The sequence below is a fragment of the Chenopodium album genome, chromosome 15, assembly GCF_948465745.1.
Source record: "Chenopodium album chromosome 15, dcCheAlbu1.1, whole genome shotgun sequence".
In the NCBI taxonomy this organism is placed as follows: Eukaryota; Viridiplantae; Streptophyta; class Magnoliopsida; order Caryophyllales; family Amaranthaceae; genus Chenopodium; species Chenopodium album.
Window position 1 is genome coordinate 15,092,451 of NC_137848.1, and position 17,424 is coordinate 15,109,874.

Genomic DNA, 17,424 nt, shown 5'->3' on the forward strand with positions numbered 1-17,424 from the left:
ATTATTATTTGCAAAGTCAAGACACTACCTTATGTAAATTTCAGCAACATCAAAATCAACTTTCTATATTTTAAATATATTTTTTCTTATATATCCCGTGCATTATGTACGGGTACACTCTAGTATACTCAAATTAGTAGCGCTAAACTCGAAATTCAAAGAAAATTAGAAATAAAGCTTCTCTTAAACTTCTCCTACTTCAGCTAGACATTTTCACAAACACTTGGTGGGCATCCAATTGATCCAAATCTCCCTCTCTCTTAAACCTCAACAATGAAGTTCAAGGCAAACCTGACAGAAAATGGAGTAACCCTTTTAGAGAGAAGATTCATCCCTGCCTTAGAAAAAATGGGGAAAATCTGCCATGTTTATCTGACCAAAGATCACACCTTCTTCCTCCACAACCTCCTTACCAATGATGGTGTTCAATCAATTGCCCAATTCAGAATCGATGCTTTGTTCTCTTATTACAGCATTACCAGCCAAAACGAGGATCGTATCGCCTTCTCCCTCGATCTCTCTCTCCTCCTCCGCGCCCTCCGATCGGCCGTCGCAATCTCCTCCGCCGTTGATCAACTCCAAATCAAGCTTGTCAAGAAATTACCCCCAAATTCCACCAACCCAATGCCGTTTCTGACATTTGAGACTAAAGGGTTTGCTTCTGCTGTGATTCAGGACATTCCGATATCGAAACCCCTTTCGAGGGCTCATGTTTTGGAGCTCCAAACTGCTCTGGATGATGCTCAAGATCTACCAAGAACCCTAGTTGGGGTTACTGAATTGGATAGTTTGCTCAATTTTGTTGAGAGAATGAAGCAATTGGGGGATGTAATGGGGGTTGAGATTGGTAAAAATGGGGAATTGGGTTTGAAGGTTTCAAGCAGTTTGGTGAATTTAGGGGCTGAATTTAAGAGATTGATGATTATTGGAGAGGATAGTGAGGAGATTAATGGTGATGGTGGGATGAATGTGTTGGTTAGTATGAAGCACTTTGTTAAGTGTTTGCAGTGTCATTTGGCTAAACCTGATTGTGCTTTCTATGGAGTTGGGTCTCAGGGTGGTTCTTTGACTGTGGTTTATCAGTTCTTCGTTCCGGGGTCGAGGCAGACCGATAAATCAATCAGCTTCCATTGTAGGCTTCCAGTGCTTGATCCTGGTTCTTGACTGCATATATAGCTCTTTCAGGTTTTGACATTTCTGGTTCATCTGTAAGTCTACTGAATTCGGAATTTGTTTCAAGTCCCTAAGACTCAAATTGTTGGATGTTGCAACTTTGATATGCATAGTGTGGAATGTTTGTTTCAGTGTGTGTAGTGTGTTTATTCTCGTTTATATTCAGAACTATGTTTAGGAAAACACGACGTAATCTATATAAAATCAGATGGTGTGATAGTCTTCTTTGTGACCCCATGGACTAGTGGATTACTACTGTCCAATGATACAAGTGCTTCATATACTGTGTATCTCAATAGCTCAAAATGAAAAATAAATTTAGTACGACAATAAAAATTGACCACTTCTGGTGCAAGAACATAATAGTTCTTTCGTATGCCGATTTAAAGTAAATGAAGCCAAATCAAAGAACCTGTACATTAAAAAATTGACTTACTAATTAGCAAAGAATATCACTGACTATACTTTCAAGCTTCATCATCTAATGATGCTGTTTCTTACTCAACCAAGGCAAAGAAAATTCCAAACCACTCTGAATAAGATTGTGCATGAGTTGGACATGCATTAGCGTTAACTGCTCTGATGCTTTTCCTCCCCTGTGTTCTTTTCAAGAGGCTTCAAATCAGGTTCCGAAGCTTGATTCTGTATCAACATCAGCCAAAAGGGATCAAAGCATGCCCGCAAAACGTATTAAAAACAATAAAACAACCTGTGAAGCATATAAGAGCTCGAAAGAATAAAAGCATGGACAATAAGTCCTATAAACTCTAAATTCATGGCTAAATGTGGACAAAAAGTGCATTCAGAAAGTGTGAACAGAACCAATTATCAATCTTACTACTAAAATTAGTGATCTTTGCGTATCATTCTGCTTGTTGGCCCTTGCATGCAGGGACTAGCTTCCAACGTATCCACATTTGCATATTGTAACTTTGTAAGTCATTATCTGAAATTTTCAGTTGTTGATGAGTGCTGCTACACTTGATGCAGAGAGATTTTTTTCAGTACTTGGAGGCTGTCCAATCATCCGTATGTCCGAACTCACTCATGCATCATGTGGTTGTTGGTTCTTCATTCCAAGGCAGAGGCGGACTACTAAGTATTTCCTCCGTCCCTTAATACAAAACCTCTTTCAGTTTTTACGTGGAAATTAAGAAAGTTGTAAATTTTTTAAAACTAATAATTAAAAGTACATTTGTGCATGTAGGGTTAGAGAGAGATAGAGAGAAAGAAAAAGTAGTTGGGAATAATTGAGGAGATAGAGATCAAAAGTGTTGGAAATTGATGTTAAAAGTACAAAAAAAGTAAAGGAAAAAAGATGACAACTCATCAAAAAGAGGGTAATAATGTCAAAAAATACAACCTTTAAATAGAAAGAGACATTGTATTTTAGTTTAACTAAAAAGGAAATGAGGCTTTGTATTAAGGGACGGAGGGAGTACTAATTACCATAAAGGCTTGTAAAAATTGTTCATCCTGTATATGCTTAATGTGGATTAATACAGTGTGAGGGTACTACTACTAACTACCATAGGTAATTATAAAAATTGTTATACTACTACGAAGTAAAATATTTTGTTTAATTTTAGGGGAAAATTTGCAAATTGCAGCCATTTAAAGTTCATATTTTGCAAATTACAGCCATTTAAAAAAAATTTGTAAATTGCAGCCCAAAAGTTCGTATAAATTGTAAATTGCAGCCCGATTCAACTTTTTCATCGGTTTATATGTCGAAAAATATTCGGTTAAGGTTTTAGAGATTATTTTAGGGAACCAAATTGAGCTCGAAATCAGCAAAAAAATAACGTGTCTCATTTTTACAGTTTCCCATAAACCGATACATTTTTGTTACGCAAAACGAGCACTTGCGTTATTTTTTTGTTAATTCCGAGCTCAATTTGGAACACTAAGGGCTAAAATGACCCCAAAAACCTTAATCGAAGATTTTTCGACACGTAAACCGATGAAAAAGTTAAATCGGGCTGCAATTTACAATTTATACGAACTTTTGGACTGCAATTTGCAAAATACGAACTTTAAATGATTGTAATTTGCAAATTTTCCAATTTTAGGCCTGCAAATCTTTTAGAATACATTGACACTAATCGTAGTTAATTCGATTAGAATTTTTTAGATTATAATTCTGTTAGTTCTACCTACATAGTATATTAGTATCTAGGAAAATGAAAGCGGGAAAGTAGAACGCACGTATAATAATTAAACAAATATGGAGTGTAAAAAAAATGATATAATCGTGTAGATTCATATCCATTATTTAACAAAGCTGGCCTGCTACAGCTAATTCATTAATGTAAAATTTAATAGTACTAGTAATTGGAATTGTTTATATATTAATCAGACCCCTTAGCTTGGCCTATATATGTGGTTGATCCAATAATCCCGCCAACTTCAATTCATATAACTCTATCACTGTATTTATATTAATATAAGTACACAAAATGAGTAATTTTGTTTGGTGTTGGTATCCTTGATGATAGCCGTGGTTATGCTAGTTACGCCCTTTACCGTAGAGTCAGCCGACTCTGCACGTGTACGTAAAGATGGCACTTGGCCGGCTCGGCCCAAGGCCCATCATGGCCTAGCACGACAAAGCATGATACAGCACGGGCACAGTGTAAACACGACACAACACATTACAATGTATGTTGGGCTGAGGATCGGGCCTAAGCCGTATATATTTGGGAGAAGCACGATAAAGCACGGCAAGACAAAGTACGCTAAAATCAATGAAATTTTTCTTAAGCATCCAAGCCCGACACATTCCAGCACAATGACATGTGGGGCTGGCTCATGCACGGGCCAACCTTTTGAAAATTTCAACACGCCCCGGCACGACACGAAACTCGTGGATCAGGCCCAGCTAACTCCAAAACACTTGGGTCTAGCACGAGGTACGACTCGGCACGACCCAAAGCCATCTTTACGTGGTGTTACAGATAGCACTGGGGCAGGCCATCTTAAGGCCCGTCACGGCCCACCACGAAAAAGCACGACACAACATGAGCACGGTGGTAAAATTTTGCTAAGGCACGCAAGTCCGGCGCAGCCTGGCATTATGGCATGTAGGTTTGGGCCGTGCACAAGCCAACCTTTTAAAAATTTCGGCACGGCTCAACACGGCTCAAAACTCATGGGCCGAGCCCAACTAACCCGTCATGGCCCACCACGAAAAAGCACGACCCAACATGAGCACGGTGGCAAAATTTTGCTAAGGCACGCAAGTCCGGCGCAGCCTGGCATTATGGCATGTAGGTTTGGGTCGTGCACTGGCCAACCTTTTAAAAATTTAGGCACAGCTCAACACGGCTCAAAACTCATGGGCCGAGCCCAACTAACCCATCATGGCCCGCCACGAAAAAGCACTACACAAGATGAGCACGGTGGCAAAATTTTGCTAAGGCACGCAAGTTTGGCGCGGCCTGGCATTATGGCATGTGGGTTTGGGCCGTGCACTGGTCAACCTTTTAAAAATTTCGGCACGACTCAACACGGTTCGAAACTCATGGGCTGAGCCCAACTAACTCCAAAACACATGGGCCTGACACGAGGTACAACCCGGCACGGCCTAGAGCCGTCTTTACATGGTGTACGTATACCGCCTAAACGTTTGAAAGAGACCGAAAAGAAGAAGCTCGTGGAGTAAAACTTCTCAACAACAAGCAACCACTATTGTTGGGGAAAACTGTTGGTACAGCTTAGAATCTACTTCATACTTTGATGACGTATGGTCGAGCCGAATATAATCTTTGCAGTCGCATTATTATTAATACGTAGTATTATTATTATTGTTGTTATTATTATTATTATTCCAACTCCTATTACGAAGTACAGTATTATTATTGCTGTATTTTGTACTTTTATTATGATTTACTGTAATTATTATTATTGTTATTATTATATTATTACTGAGTACTATTATTGTTATAATAAGAAAGTGTGCAGTAAGTAGTTGCATGGAGAGCATCCCGGCAAATTAGACTAAAGCATAGGGAAAACAGAATCATTGTTCAGAAATTCATGACAATGTACAGTATATATATATACTGGCTTCAATCATACTCGGATGAACATAAAAATAAACAATGAACGAATTTAAGGCCATAAGACTCGTGCATAAATAATCAAGTGCAGATTGTGTAATGGCTGGACTAATCCTACTTTGCTACTGTATTCTTATTTTGCTATATATTGAACGCAAAATTTCAACTCTTCATTAGTAGCTTCTTTCCCAGTGATGATAATAGACATATCTTTAACTATGATCGTCCACATATAGCCAGGCGTAGTACAACAGCAATAGTACCCCAATTCCTCTGTAAACTACCGCGTTGGTGGGAGAAGGGGGGAGGCAAGGTTGAATTTCTGCAACCTTTCAGAGGCTATTTCATTTCAGTATGATATGCCAATTCACAATTAATGAGAGTTTGAGGAGCCATTTTAATACATTCTGTGATAAGTAAAAGACTAAAATTAAGTTATTAACCATATGAAAAATGCATTTTCAGACAGCTTTATAACACAGTAATAGGGATCTCACAGTGGATTGTCAACATGCATCGGTGCCATTGATTGACAATGAATAATGTAGATCATCCTTCTTTCAAAATAGCTGAAAATTTCACCTTTTAAGTTTCGCAAATGTGGCAAATTCTAGTCGCTCCAAGCAAAAAACATCAGCATTATTTGACCCTTGCAACAGTAGAACCAGTTGGTACTGATCATTGGTTGCTATACTACCTCTCAACCTCTCTTCAGAGGTTCGGAGTATGTCATTTGATGATACTTGTAACAAGAAACTGCAAGGAATGAATATACAAATAATCAGAGAAGGTACACTGACAACAAGTGATCAACTTCTATAAGAGTGATCAATTTGCGAGACTTTGTGAAATAAGGACTTTTTAAGACAAAAGTTGTGAGAAAGGACCTTATAAGCTGTGTGAGGTGTGAAAAAGAATTTTGGTTGGATTCCGGCTAGTCAACTCGTGACTCCGTCATTGACTATCATGTTCCTAGTACATGACACTTAAAAAAGACCCTTTCGTACTTTCCCCCCCACATTTTCCTCCATTTCAAACAATCCCATACTAGGCACATGAGGGAAAACGTGGGGAAAAAAAGGTAATTGCATGAGAGTCTTTTTTCAGTGTCATATGCTAGGCACATGAAAGTCAACGCTAGAATCACTAGTAGAATAATGCAATTAGCCACTGAGCAATGGCCACCGGTTTTTAAAAACCGGTGGGGAAAATATGGAGAAAATTGGGCGGGATTATAAGGGAAGGGTATTGCCATCGGTTCGGTTTGAACCGGTGGGAAAAATATTAATCCCACCGGTTCAAAACCGGTGGCTTTGTTACAAAAAAAAAAAATCCGCCCCCTATATAAACCCCTAACCCTAATCTTTCCTCTCCTCATCAGCCTCTCTCTTTCTCTCTCCTGTTCTCCCCTCTCCTCCTTTCTCTCTCCTGCTCTCCCCTCTCCTCCTTTCTTTCCCGATCTCCTCCTCTTTCCTCCTCCTTCTGTTTCCCGATCTCCTCCTCTTTCCTCCTCCTTCCGTTTCCCGATCTCCTCCTTCTCTCGTCTCACCCCTGTCTCCTTTTCTCTCGTCGCCCTCCTCTTCTTTTCCTCAAAGGTCACTACCACCACCGCCACCAACCGCCGCCGCTAACAAAAGCTACATCAACAACAACATCCCCCTTCTCTTCTAGCATTTTAATGGGTTTTAAGGTCAAATTCGACCATGAAAACCAAGTTCGAGGGAATTTCGAAGCTTTTTGATTTTTAAGGTATATTATAATGTTTTTATTTTTGTTTTTTGATTTTTTTATTTAATTTTTGGATGGTTTTAGGTTGGTGGGTTTGATTGTCGGTTCGGCGGTGGTGGTGGTGGTAGTCTTACGTGTTGAGGGTTTTAGGTCGGTGGGTTGGAGTATGGGTTCGGTCAGGGTTGGGTGTTTAGGTTGGTAGATCTGGGTTTGGTGGGGTTCGGTGAGGGTTTGGGTTAAGAGGGTGGTGGGTGGTTTAAGGTGGTAAAGTCGTGGGTGGTGGGTGGTTTTAGGTGGTTTGTTGTTTTTAATTTCTGGGTTTATTTTTATTATTATTTTTTTTAACACGGATTATTATTATTATTATTATTTTGTTTTCGTGTTTTTTTCGGGGTTTATTATTTTGTGTTTATTGATTTTTCTGGGTGTTTATTGATTTCGAAGCTTGTTTTGGGTGTTGTTGTCCCTCGGGAGAGTTACAGCTCGAGGACTGATCCGACTGTGCCTGTACATGCAAAACAACGGAGACTCCGGGTGTTTGGAGCTCCGCCTCCGACGATCAAGTTAGTACTTGAATGTGAGTAAGAGAAGGTGCGGAAAATGAAATGAGATCTTCTCGGATTCCGAGATTAGGTGTTTCTCTGATGTGAGAGAATGTAGGGTAGGTGTAATAATTAATTCCTGTCCCGAAAATGGGGGAATCTCCCTATTTATAGGGTCATTGGGAAACGTGCCCCTGGTTAGGTGACTCTCTCTGCTGGGCTGCGCTGTATTACGGCTTTCTCGGGATTTGGGCCCTTGAAGGCCGCCTTTTTCTCCCAAGTTCTAGGAGGGACACGTGTCAAATGGAGATTGGTCCAATTCGGACCAACCAGAGTATGACACGTGTCAGGACATGATTGGCCCACGTGGCATGGGTAAAATTACCCAAAACATTAGCCCCTCACAGATGTGACGTGGCCCGCCACGTTGCATCTGTGACACATGTCACTCAGCCATAGGGAATAGCTTTGTTTTTTTTTTTTTACTGTGAAAGTTTAACCTTTCACATTCCAGGAAAATTACCAGGATACCCCTGTTTTTACCCCTCCATAAATACACGATTTACCCCCCTCATTTTGGACGTTTCCAAAACATTCTAGAGAGAGAAAATCACCAATCCTAGAGAGAGAGAGAGTCTGCCGTCTGTCCGTGTGAATACAAGCGTTGTTCATTTTCCGCCTGCCTCAGCCGGTTTACAACCGCCTGTGCCCCAAGCAAGCAAAGTCGACTTCAGCAGCATCTCAGTCGGTCATCACCATTTGCCCCCCTTTCAGAGACAAACGTAAGGTACTGCCTCTACTCCCTTCAGCTCATTTACATTTTCTTCAATTCATTTAATAAATGGACTCATCACCAACACACACGGCACGGCCTAGGTCAGTAGTCAACCGGTCTCCTGGTACGGCTGAGTCTAGGACTGGGAGTGCCGGCTCTGGGTGCATGGAGCAATTTTATACTCCTCAACCGACCATCTATGTGTCTGTGCAGGACACGATGGCTAGAACTAAACAGACAGCCACCAGATGGCGTTAATGTTTTCTGTGTTTTTTTTTTTTATTTTTTTTGCATGCATATTGAGAAAAAACACCCAAAACAAAGCTCATGTTTTCTGTTTTTTTTTTTTTTTTTTCGCATGCATATTGAGAGTTTAATTAATTTTGGTGTGTTAATTATGCAGGTATTAGTTTATGACTGAAGAATCAAGATTTTGATGTTGTAATTTTTTTTTTTTTTTTTTGACTTTGATGTTGTAATTTTTTTTTTTTTTGATTTTGATGTTGTAATTTTTTTTATTTTTGGATATTGTACAATAACAACTTAATGATAAATTTATTTTTGATTATATATTTCATTTTCAAGTTCAGTTGATTTTGTTGTTGTGTTACTTATATTTCAAGTGAAAAAAAAAAATTTGAACTCATAACTCTGACTGTATTTCAAGTGAAAAAAGATAATATATATATATATATATATATATATATATATATATGTATATAACCTGTGGCAAAAAAAAAAAAAAAAAAAAAAAAAAAAAGCGTGAATTGATATTTCCACCGGTTTTGAACCGGTGGCATAAGGGAGTTTTGAACCGGTGGGTATTTGCGTTTTTCTACTAGTGAATCAGGCGTTGACTAGCTTGAAACCAACTAATGTCCCTGTTCACAACCTCACACAAATTATAAGGTCCTTTCTCACAACTTTTGTTTTAAAAGGTGCTTCTTTACAAAGTCGCTCTATTAAAAGGTCCTTTTTCACAAAGTTTCCTAAAAATTACCATTCTTCATTCTGGTTTTCTGAATGTGATCAAAGTCGTGGTGGTGATTTTTTTATCACTCCACGACAATAGCTACTGTCTACGGACATAAATTAAAGAAATGTGGATACCTTAAGAACAAACACTCCTTTGCTTGATCACTCCACCGCAATAGCTACTGACAGAAATCAAATGTGGATACGTTCAAAACGAGGACACACCTTTGCTATATAATGGGGTTTTCAGAAAGCAGCTTCATTACCAGCAAACTCTCTCAAGACATCTGCCCCCTCCTCTACTACTCCTAGCTTCTGGAACCAATTGACCGTTAATTGAGAAGCTTCTTTACCAATAATAATGCCTTCTTTTTCTAAATGTATTAAGAACTCCATAGCTGCGTTTACCTTGTTCTCCTTTTCATAAGCAGCCAACAAAAGATTCACGCATTTATCATTAGGTTCTATACTAGCAATTGGGTGATGCAATTCGGTGTCATTGATAGACAATGAATGTAGATCATTCTTTTCCTTTTAAAATTAGCTGAAAATTTCACCTTTTAAGTTTCACAAATGTGTCAAATTCTAGTTGCTCCAAGCAAAAAAAACATCAGCATTATTTGGCCCTTGCAACAGTAGAACCAGTTGGTACTCTATCGTAGGTTGCTATACTCAGTGGCGGATCCAGGATTTTACGGGTGCTGGGTCACTGTCTCCCATCGACCGCATACAAATCAATATTTAATACATAAATATTCTTAAAGCTTTTTTTTTAAAAAAAAAGTCACTCCAAAAATATTAACTATCTCGTGGGAGAGGAGAAGGAGGATTTGTGATGGTCTGACGGATAATGACAAATAACCAATGAAATTACCAAAAAGATTTAGAATGACGAGCTTTAACAAGTTACCTAGTAAGAACTAAGAAGGTAGGATTTGAGGGATGAAGGTAATAAATAAAAAATAAATTTTAACAAGTTGCCTAATAAGAACTAAGAAGGAAAAAATACTAATAAGGTGGGATTTGAGGATGAAGTTAATTAATAAATTTTTTTTTATAAAAAAAAAAAAAAAAAAAAAAAAAAAAAAAGGAAATGCTGCTCATGGGAATCGAAACCATTTTCATTCCCTAGAAAAAATATGCCTCAACCACTAGTCTACTGAGCATATATAATTATTACCTGCAATGTCTAATATTTATAAGCTTTTTGTTTTTTTGCTAGGTCACGTGACCTACCATGCCCAAAGGTAGATCCGCCACTGGCTATACTACCTCTCAACCTCTTCAGAGGTTCAGAGCATGTCATTTGATGATACTTGTAACAAGAAACTGCAAGGAATGTATATATAATCAGAGAAGGTATGCTGAAAACAAGAACTTGTGTAAGAAGTCAGATTAAAACAAACATTATAAAAATTACCATTCTTCATTCTGGTTTTCTTAATAAGATCAGATCAAAGACGTTTTGGTGGTTATATTTTCACTCCACGACAATAACTACTGTCTACTGACAGAAAATTTCAAAGAAATGTGGATACCTTCAGAACGACACACCTTTGCTTGATCACTCCACCTCATATAGCTACTGACAGAAATCAATGAACTGTGGATACTATACCTTCAAAAATTCAAAATCAAAACGACGACACACCTTTGCTACATAATGGGGTTTTTAGAAAGCAGCTTCATTACCAGCAAACTCTCTCAAGACATCTGCCACCTCCTCTACTACCCGTAGCTTCCGGAACCAACTGACCAATAATTGATAAGCTTCTTTACCAATAATGATGCCTTCTTTTTCTTTTTCTAAATGTATTAAGAACTCCATAGCTGTGTTTACCTTGTTCTCCTTTTCATAAGCAGCCAACAAAAGAGCCACTCATTTATCATTAGCAATTGGGTGGGTGATGTAATGGGGGTTGATATTGGTAAAAATGGGGAATTGGGTTTGAAGGTTTCAAGCAGTTTGGTTAATTTAGGGGTTGAATTTAAGAGATTGATGATTATTGGAGAGGATAGTGAGGAGATTAATGGTGATGGTGGGATGAAGCACTTTGTTTAGTGTTTGCAGTGTCATTTTGCTAAACCTGATTGTGCTTTCTAAGGTGTTAATTGGATCTCAGGGTGGTTCTTTGACTGTTGTTCATCAGTTCTTCATTCCGGGATCGAGGCAGACCGATAAATCCATTAGCTTCCATTGTAGGCTTCAAGTGCTTGATCCTGGTTCTTGACTGCATAATAAAAACTCTTTCAGGTTTTGACATTTTCTGGTTCATCTGTAAGTATACTGAATTCGGAATCTGTTTTTAGTCCCTAAGACTACAAATTGTTGGATGTTGCAATTTTGATATGCATCCTGTGGAATGTGTGTGTGTGTGTGTGTTTATTCTCTTGTTTACGTTTAGACTCAGAGATTACAAAATAAACAAGAAGAGAGTTTAGCTCTCTTTACTAAACTAAACTAACACAAGTATCAAGCCAATTTTTTTTATTTACAAGACGACTTCACCCAACTTCATGAACTAGGCTTGTTGGAAAAATCTCTATTATGCTCTCAGTTAGGTGCATGTACGCAATGATATTCTGTACCTCATTATGTTAATCTTGAGATACCTTATAATAGTGCACCTCAATGCTCATTCGAATTTTCATGGAAGTTCAGAGAATATACCCACCTCCAAAAAGGCATCATGAAGGTTTTAATATACCTTATCTCAAGGACCAGTAAAACTATTTTGGTACCAGCTTAATGTGAATCAATATACTGTAATAGAGTACTACTAGTATTAATTACCATACGGAGTTATAAAAATTGTTATTCTAAAAAAAAAAAAAAAATGGTTTGACTTTTGGCCTGCAAATCTTGTATTATAGAATATAATCAAACTAGTATTACATTTTGAATTGTACTAAGTAGTATTCATGAAATGAAATTGAGAAAGTAGAATGCACGTATATTAAACAAATATGGATTGGAAAAAATTAATATAATCATGTAGATTAATGTCCATTATTCAAAAAGCTGGCCTGTAATAGCTAAATAATTAATGTAAAACTGTAATTGATAATGACAGTTGAAATTGTTTATTTATGAATCAAAATCCCTTAGCTAGGCCTATATATATGGTTGATCCAATAATCCCGCGAACTTCATTTATTCAACTCTATTACTGTATCCATATAAATTGCAAATATGAGTAAGTTTTGTTTGGTGTTGATGATAGTTATGGTTATGCTAGTTACGCCCTTTACTGTACAGGTGTCGTCCCTGTCCGTGCAGATATATATTTAGCTTCTGCTTTCATTCCTCCTGAAACTCGTAAATCACTGTCACAGGGAACTAAAGAATTGGATAAGGTATACTATTGGTTTAAGAAGAGGGGGGGTTCTGCAAAGAAGGTGGCGGCTCAACGTTTAAAAAAGGCCGAGGAGGAGGCTAAACATTTGATGGAGGCCAAAGAGAGGGAGGCTCGTGGTGTAAAAGTTCCTAACAACAGGCGACGACTATTGTCAACACTGCCTAGGGGAAACTATTGATAGGAAGGTACAAAGAGCTTAGAATCTACAATGTATGGTTCTAATAGAATATGCTCAATCTCATTATCGTTATTGTTACTACTACTACAGTACTACGGAGTATTATTATTATTTTGTATTATTATTATTGTTATTGTTATTATATTGTTATTTAAGTATTCATACTGTTACCGAGTATTATTACTGTTACATTAAGCAAGTGTGCAGTATGAATTCGCATGGAGTGTAAATCTCCCGCCAAATTAGACTAAGCATAGAAATAACAGAAACCTAAAAGAACGAATTTTAAGGCCACAAGACTTGTGCATAAATCATCAAGTGCAAATGCATGATGTCTAGAACAAATTCTAGCTTGCTATGCTTATGTTTGCTATACTGAACGCAAAATTTTAACTCATTAAACAACTCTTCATTAGTATTTTCTTTTTCAGTAATAACAGACATATCTTCAATTATAGGTTCTGTCGACATATAAAAACTTAGCAAGGGGAACACGACAGCAGCAATATATCCTCAGTAAACTACCCCCTTGGTGTGGCCGTGTGGGTGGGTGGGGTGTAAGGATGAATATCTTTACCCTTCATCTGGCATTCAAAGAGGCTATTTCATTTTGGTGAGGTATGCCAGTTAACAATAAATGAGAGTAACACATCTGCATACTGAAGTAAAAGACTAAAACTTAACCAAAAAAAAAAAGAATTTTCAGACAGCTTTATAATACTGTAATAGGGTTCTCACAGAGGACCGTCAACATGCATCAGTGCCATTGATTATCAATGAATGCAGAAACTTGCTGATCTTCTAATTCCTCTCAAAGTAGCTGCAAATTTCAACTTTTAAGTTCTAGTTACTCCAAGCAAAAAACATCTGCATTTGGGCCTTGCAGTGGTAGAACACAGTAATGATCTTCTGTTGCTAACTTGCTATACTACCTCTCAACCTCTTCAGAGGTTCAGAGCTAGGCATTTGATGATACTCGTAACAAGAAGCTGCAAGGAATGCACATATAATCAGAGAAGGTAAGCTGACAACAAATGATCAACTTGTGTGACAAGTCAGATTAGAACAACCATTATCAAATTACCATTCTGCATTCAGGTTTTCTGAATGTGACCAAAGACGCTTTGGTAGGTTTTTCATCACTCCACCGCAATAGCGACTGGCAGGAATCAATGAAATGTGGATACCTTCAGAATATTGACACACCTTTGCTACATAATGGGGTTTTTAGAAAGTAGCTTCATTGCCAGCAAAATCTCTCAAGACATCTGCCACCTCCTCTACTACTCCTAGCTTCCGGAACCAATCAACCAATAATTGAGAAGCTTCTTTACCAACTATGATGCCTTCTTTTTCTAAATGTATCAAGAACTCCATAGCTGTGTTTACCTTGTTCTCCTTTTCATATGCAGCCAACAAAAGAGCCACACATTTATCATTAGGTTCTATACCGGCCTATCTCATATTTTCAAACACAATGCGAGCTTTTAGACTTTGACCAGACTCAACGTAGGCATTTATGAGAAGCCCACACAGCTTCACGTCAGGACAAATGCCACCAACTTGGATCGCATTAAAAACCCTCTGTGCTCCTTCAGCATCACCTTTCATGGAGTAAGTCCTCAACAATGCCTTGTAAACTTCCGCACCTGCATAGATCTCATGCTGTTCCATTTCCTTAATTAATTCTTCTCCTTTATCTGGCATACCAGCTCTGATGTAAGCCATGATCATTGAACCATATGATCTTTTATCTAATGGCTGACGGAGAAGCTTCATTTCCTCAAATGTTTCTTGAGCCAACTTGAAGTGGCCAGCTTTACTGTACATATGTATCATGGTCGTCAATATAACCTGGTCACAAGTCAACCCCCTTTTACTCATCATCAAGAGCACATTTTCTGCATCTTGAAGTCGGTCATTCTTGGCATACAGATGAATTAATTTGGTATAATCACGAATGTTGGCTTCAAATGATTCATCCAAAAGTGCAAGTTCAGAAATCTAGGACCAAGTAAAAAGATTTCAGTTCTACATGGTAACACAAAAGATTATCATGCATAAGTAGTCATCGACTCACGGTTAGTCGATTGTAGTGCATTCTAGTTGCAAGTGTAATACTAGAACCTCCAGGAAAATGATTCTGATAGGTATTACATATCAATACCCTTTCTTGGACATACTAGTTTGCTACGCTAAATAGTAAGAAGTTGGAGATAAAACTTAACTACGGGACTAAGTCCAAACTCAAACTCAATTAGAACATCTATAAAGTGCACATTTTCATCTTTCTAATATTCAATCTCAGTGCAGGGCTATATTTCACACAATAAGAACATCTATATAATAGTATACCTTTTCATCTTTCTAATCTTCAATCTGCCAATACAGGGGTATATTTAAGGAGTATCCCAAAACTACTAGGACACCATGAAAACTAAATCAGTATGGGGAACCTAATACACGATAAGACGGTTTGTCAAAGAATTAGGTAACCCAAAATTAAGTGCTTGTTTAGGAGGTGGAAGTGGCAGCAACTACCATATTGGAAAGCAAAGCAAGCAGTCATCACTCATCAGTAGTTCAGTACTTCAGTTATACTGGAAAAAGGCATAGTGTACAATCTCTGCGCAATTGCACATGAACATCAACAATATTCAAAATGCAAATTTCCTTACAAACTACTGATGCTACCACCTAATGCTACCAACCACTGCCCTGCTGTGCCATCATTGCTTGCAGTCTAATACAAATCATGGACAACATATGCAGTAAATCAAGCATTTGTACAGAAACCCAGATGAATGTTTCTCCTACCAAGACAAAAACAAGGATTCATATGCTTCAAAATGGACCAACCCAATTAAATTAAACATATCCCAGATATTTTCTCACAAACAAGCAAACTAACTAAAGATTCATTCAAATTCCAAAAAACATATGATGAAAGCTATACCTCAATAAACAAAGGATGATTAATAAAGCTTAATTCCTTAAGAACTGCAAGCCAATCAGCTCTTCTGGGCTTCATAATTCTCACCCAAGCACACAATAAATCAGACAAACTACCCTTTTCAGGTGAAAAACAGATAATCTGCCGCATTAAAGCCGTACATCTTTTCTCCATTTTCTTGGGTAATCTAGAAATTGCACGTTTTTGTGATTCTGTAATTTTATCTTGCTTTATTTCAACCCATCTGAATTTCGGCAGCTCTTTTGCTTCTGGGGTTGCTACTGCGTTTTCTGTGATTTGTGAAGTGGAAATTGATGAATTTAATCTGGGTGTGAATTTAAGTGTTGTTAAATTTGTGGGTTTTTCTGGGAATTTAGTGTAATGTAGTAGAAGATTATCTTTGATTGGAGTGAAAGGGTAGGAGAGCAAGTGAGAAGGAGAACAAGCCATGGGTTTTTGGAAGGAATTGAATTACTGGAGAAAATTGCAAATGAAGTGATAAATAGCAAGTACAACAACGAAAACATAAGAAATTGCCAAGGATAAATGGATGGCAATTTCATTTTGTGAGGGTAAAAATGGGTATGAATTTTCTTGATTAATTCCGTTGTTATGGAAAACTTGCGTTCTAAAAAAAAAAAAAAAACCCACATTTTAGCCGTGTTTGGTGAATAGCTTAAAGCTGAAAGCCGAAACTATTTATATTAGCTGATTTTGACCAGTGGGTTGTATTAACTGATTTGACTAACTTATTTTATTAGATGATTGTATAAAAGTGTTTGATAAATAGCTGATAGTTTAAAGTTGTTTGAGTATGCGAAATGAACAATAAACTAATTGTGGGGTAGGAAGTTTAGCTAGGATTTTAAATTAAATGGGGTTTAAAGTGTCATTTTACCATATGTTAATGAATAAGCTAATTGAAAAAGCTCCTATCTTTTTCAAAAAGAGCTTTTTTTTAGTGGAATAAGCTTTTTAAATTAGGTTCTCACCAAACATCTTGAATTAGTTTATTTAATAGTCAATAAGCTAATGTTGGTCAAATAAACTAATTTTCCAAATGTAAAGCTTTTATCTTTGTCATAAAAAAATAAGTACAGTAATAAGAAATAAGTCGTACCTTACAATTTGGAGATTATCGTAAACAACCTTTCTACATGCTTTTTTAAAACACAATGTTAATGTTCATGATTGTCAAAGTGGTGCTTTTGTTAATCCTAAATACATGGTTTAGCAATAGTATCTTGGTTTGATTTTGCCAAACTTTTAATACTAGTATTTGACATCCGTGGAATTTTACATTTTTTTTTGGGTAAAAGAGGATTCACTTGAGGGGATAACAAAAATCCCTCAGATATCTCATGAAATTTGATATAGAAATCCCTCAAATGTCTCATGAAATTTGATCCCTAAACCTCACGAATAGAAGCTAAGGAGAAAATGTCACTACTCCACCACCTCAGCCTCATTTTATACTAGTGATTGGAAGAACAGTCATGTTGCTTTATCAATCATTTGATACTAGTGATTGGAAGAAAGGTCATGTTGCATTATCAATGATCTAGTGGCAACGTAATGTTCTCATTTGTATGGTATTCTAGTGGCAAGTAACAAACTACCAGCAATAAGTTTAATTCTGAAGAAAGTTAAAAAACAAAACCAAAATCACCATTTTTCTCA

General features: G+C 37.3%; 2 protein-coding genes across 2 annotated transcripts; one reads left to right on the forward strand and one right to left on the reverse strand.

Moving 5' to 3' along the window:
- The first annotated feature begins 218 nt into the window (after positions 1-218).
- LOC145581990 (uncharacterized) lies at positions 219-1,304 on the forward strand. Its single transcript, XM_081639030.1, has one exon. The coding sequence runs from the start codon at positions 274-276 to the stop codon at positions 1,162-1,164; it is 891 nt and encodes a 296-aa protein (XP_081495156.1). The 5' UTR covers positions 219-273; the 3' UTR covers positions 1,165-1,304.
- Positions 1,305-13,111: 11,807 nt separating this feature from the next.
- LOC145581991 (uncharacterized) lies at positions 13,112-16,237 on the reverse strand. The gene is made up of 3 exons (XM_081639031.1): positions 15,748-16,237; positions 13,876-14,795; positions 13,112-13,780 (listed from the first exon to the last, which is right to left on the reverse strand). The coding sequence occupies exons 1-2, from the start codon at positions 16,192-16,194 to the stop codon at positions 14,247-14,249; spliced, it is 996 nt and encodes a 331-aa protein (XP_081495157.1). The 5' UTR covers positions 16,195-16,237; the 3' UTR covers positions 13,112-13,780; positions 13,876-14,246.
- Positions 16,238-17,424: the final 1,187 nt, after the last annotated feature.

Coding starts and splice junctions, on each gene's coding strand:
- LOC145581990 (XM_081639030.1), top strand. CDS start 274: ATGAAGTTCAAGGCAAACCTGACAGAAAATGGAGTAACCCTTTTAGAG.
- LOC145581991 (XM_081639031.1), bottom strand. CDS start 16,194: ATGGCTTGTTCTCCTTCTCACTTGCTCTCCTACCCTTTCACTCCAATC. Junction 14,796..15,747: donor ATCATCCTTTGTTTATTGAG/GTATAGCTTTCA, acceptor ACTTGGTCCTAG/ATTTCTGAACTTGCACTTTT.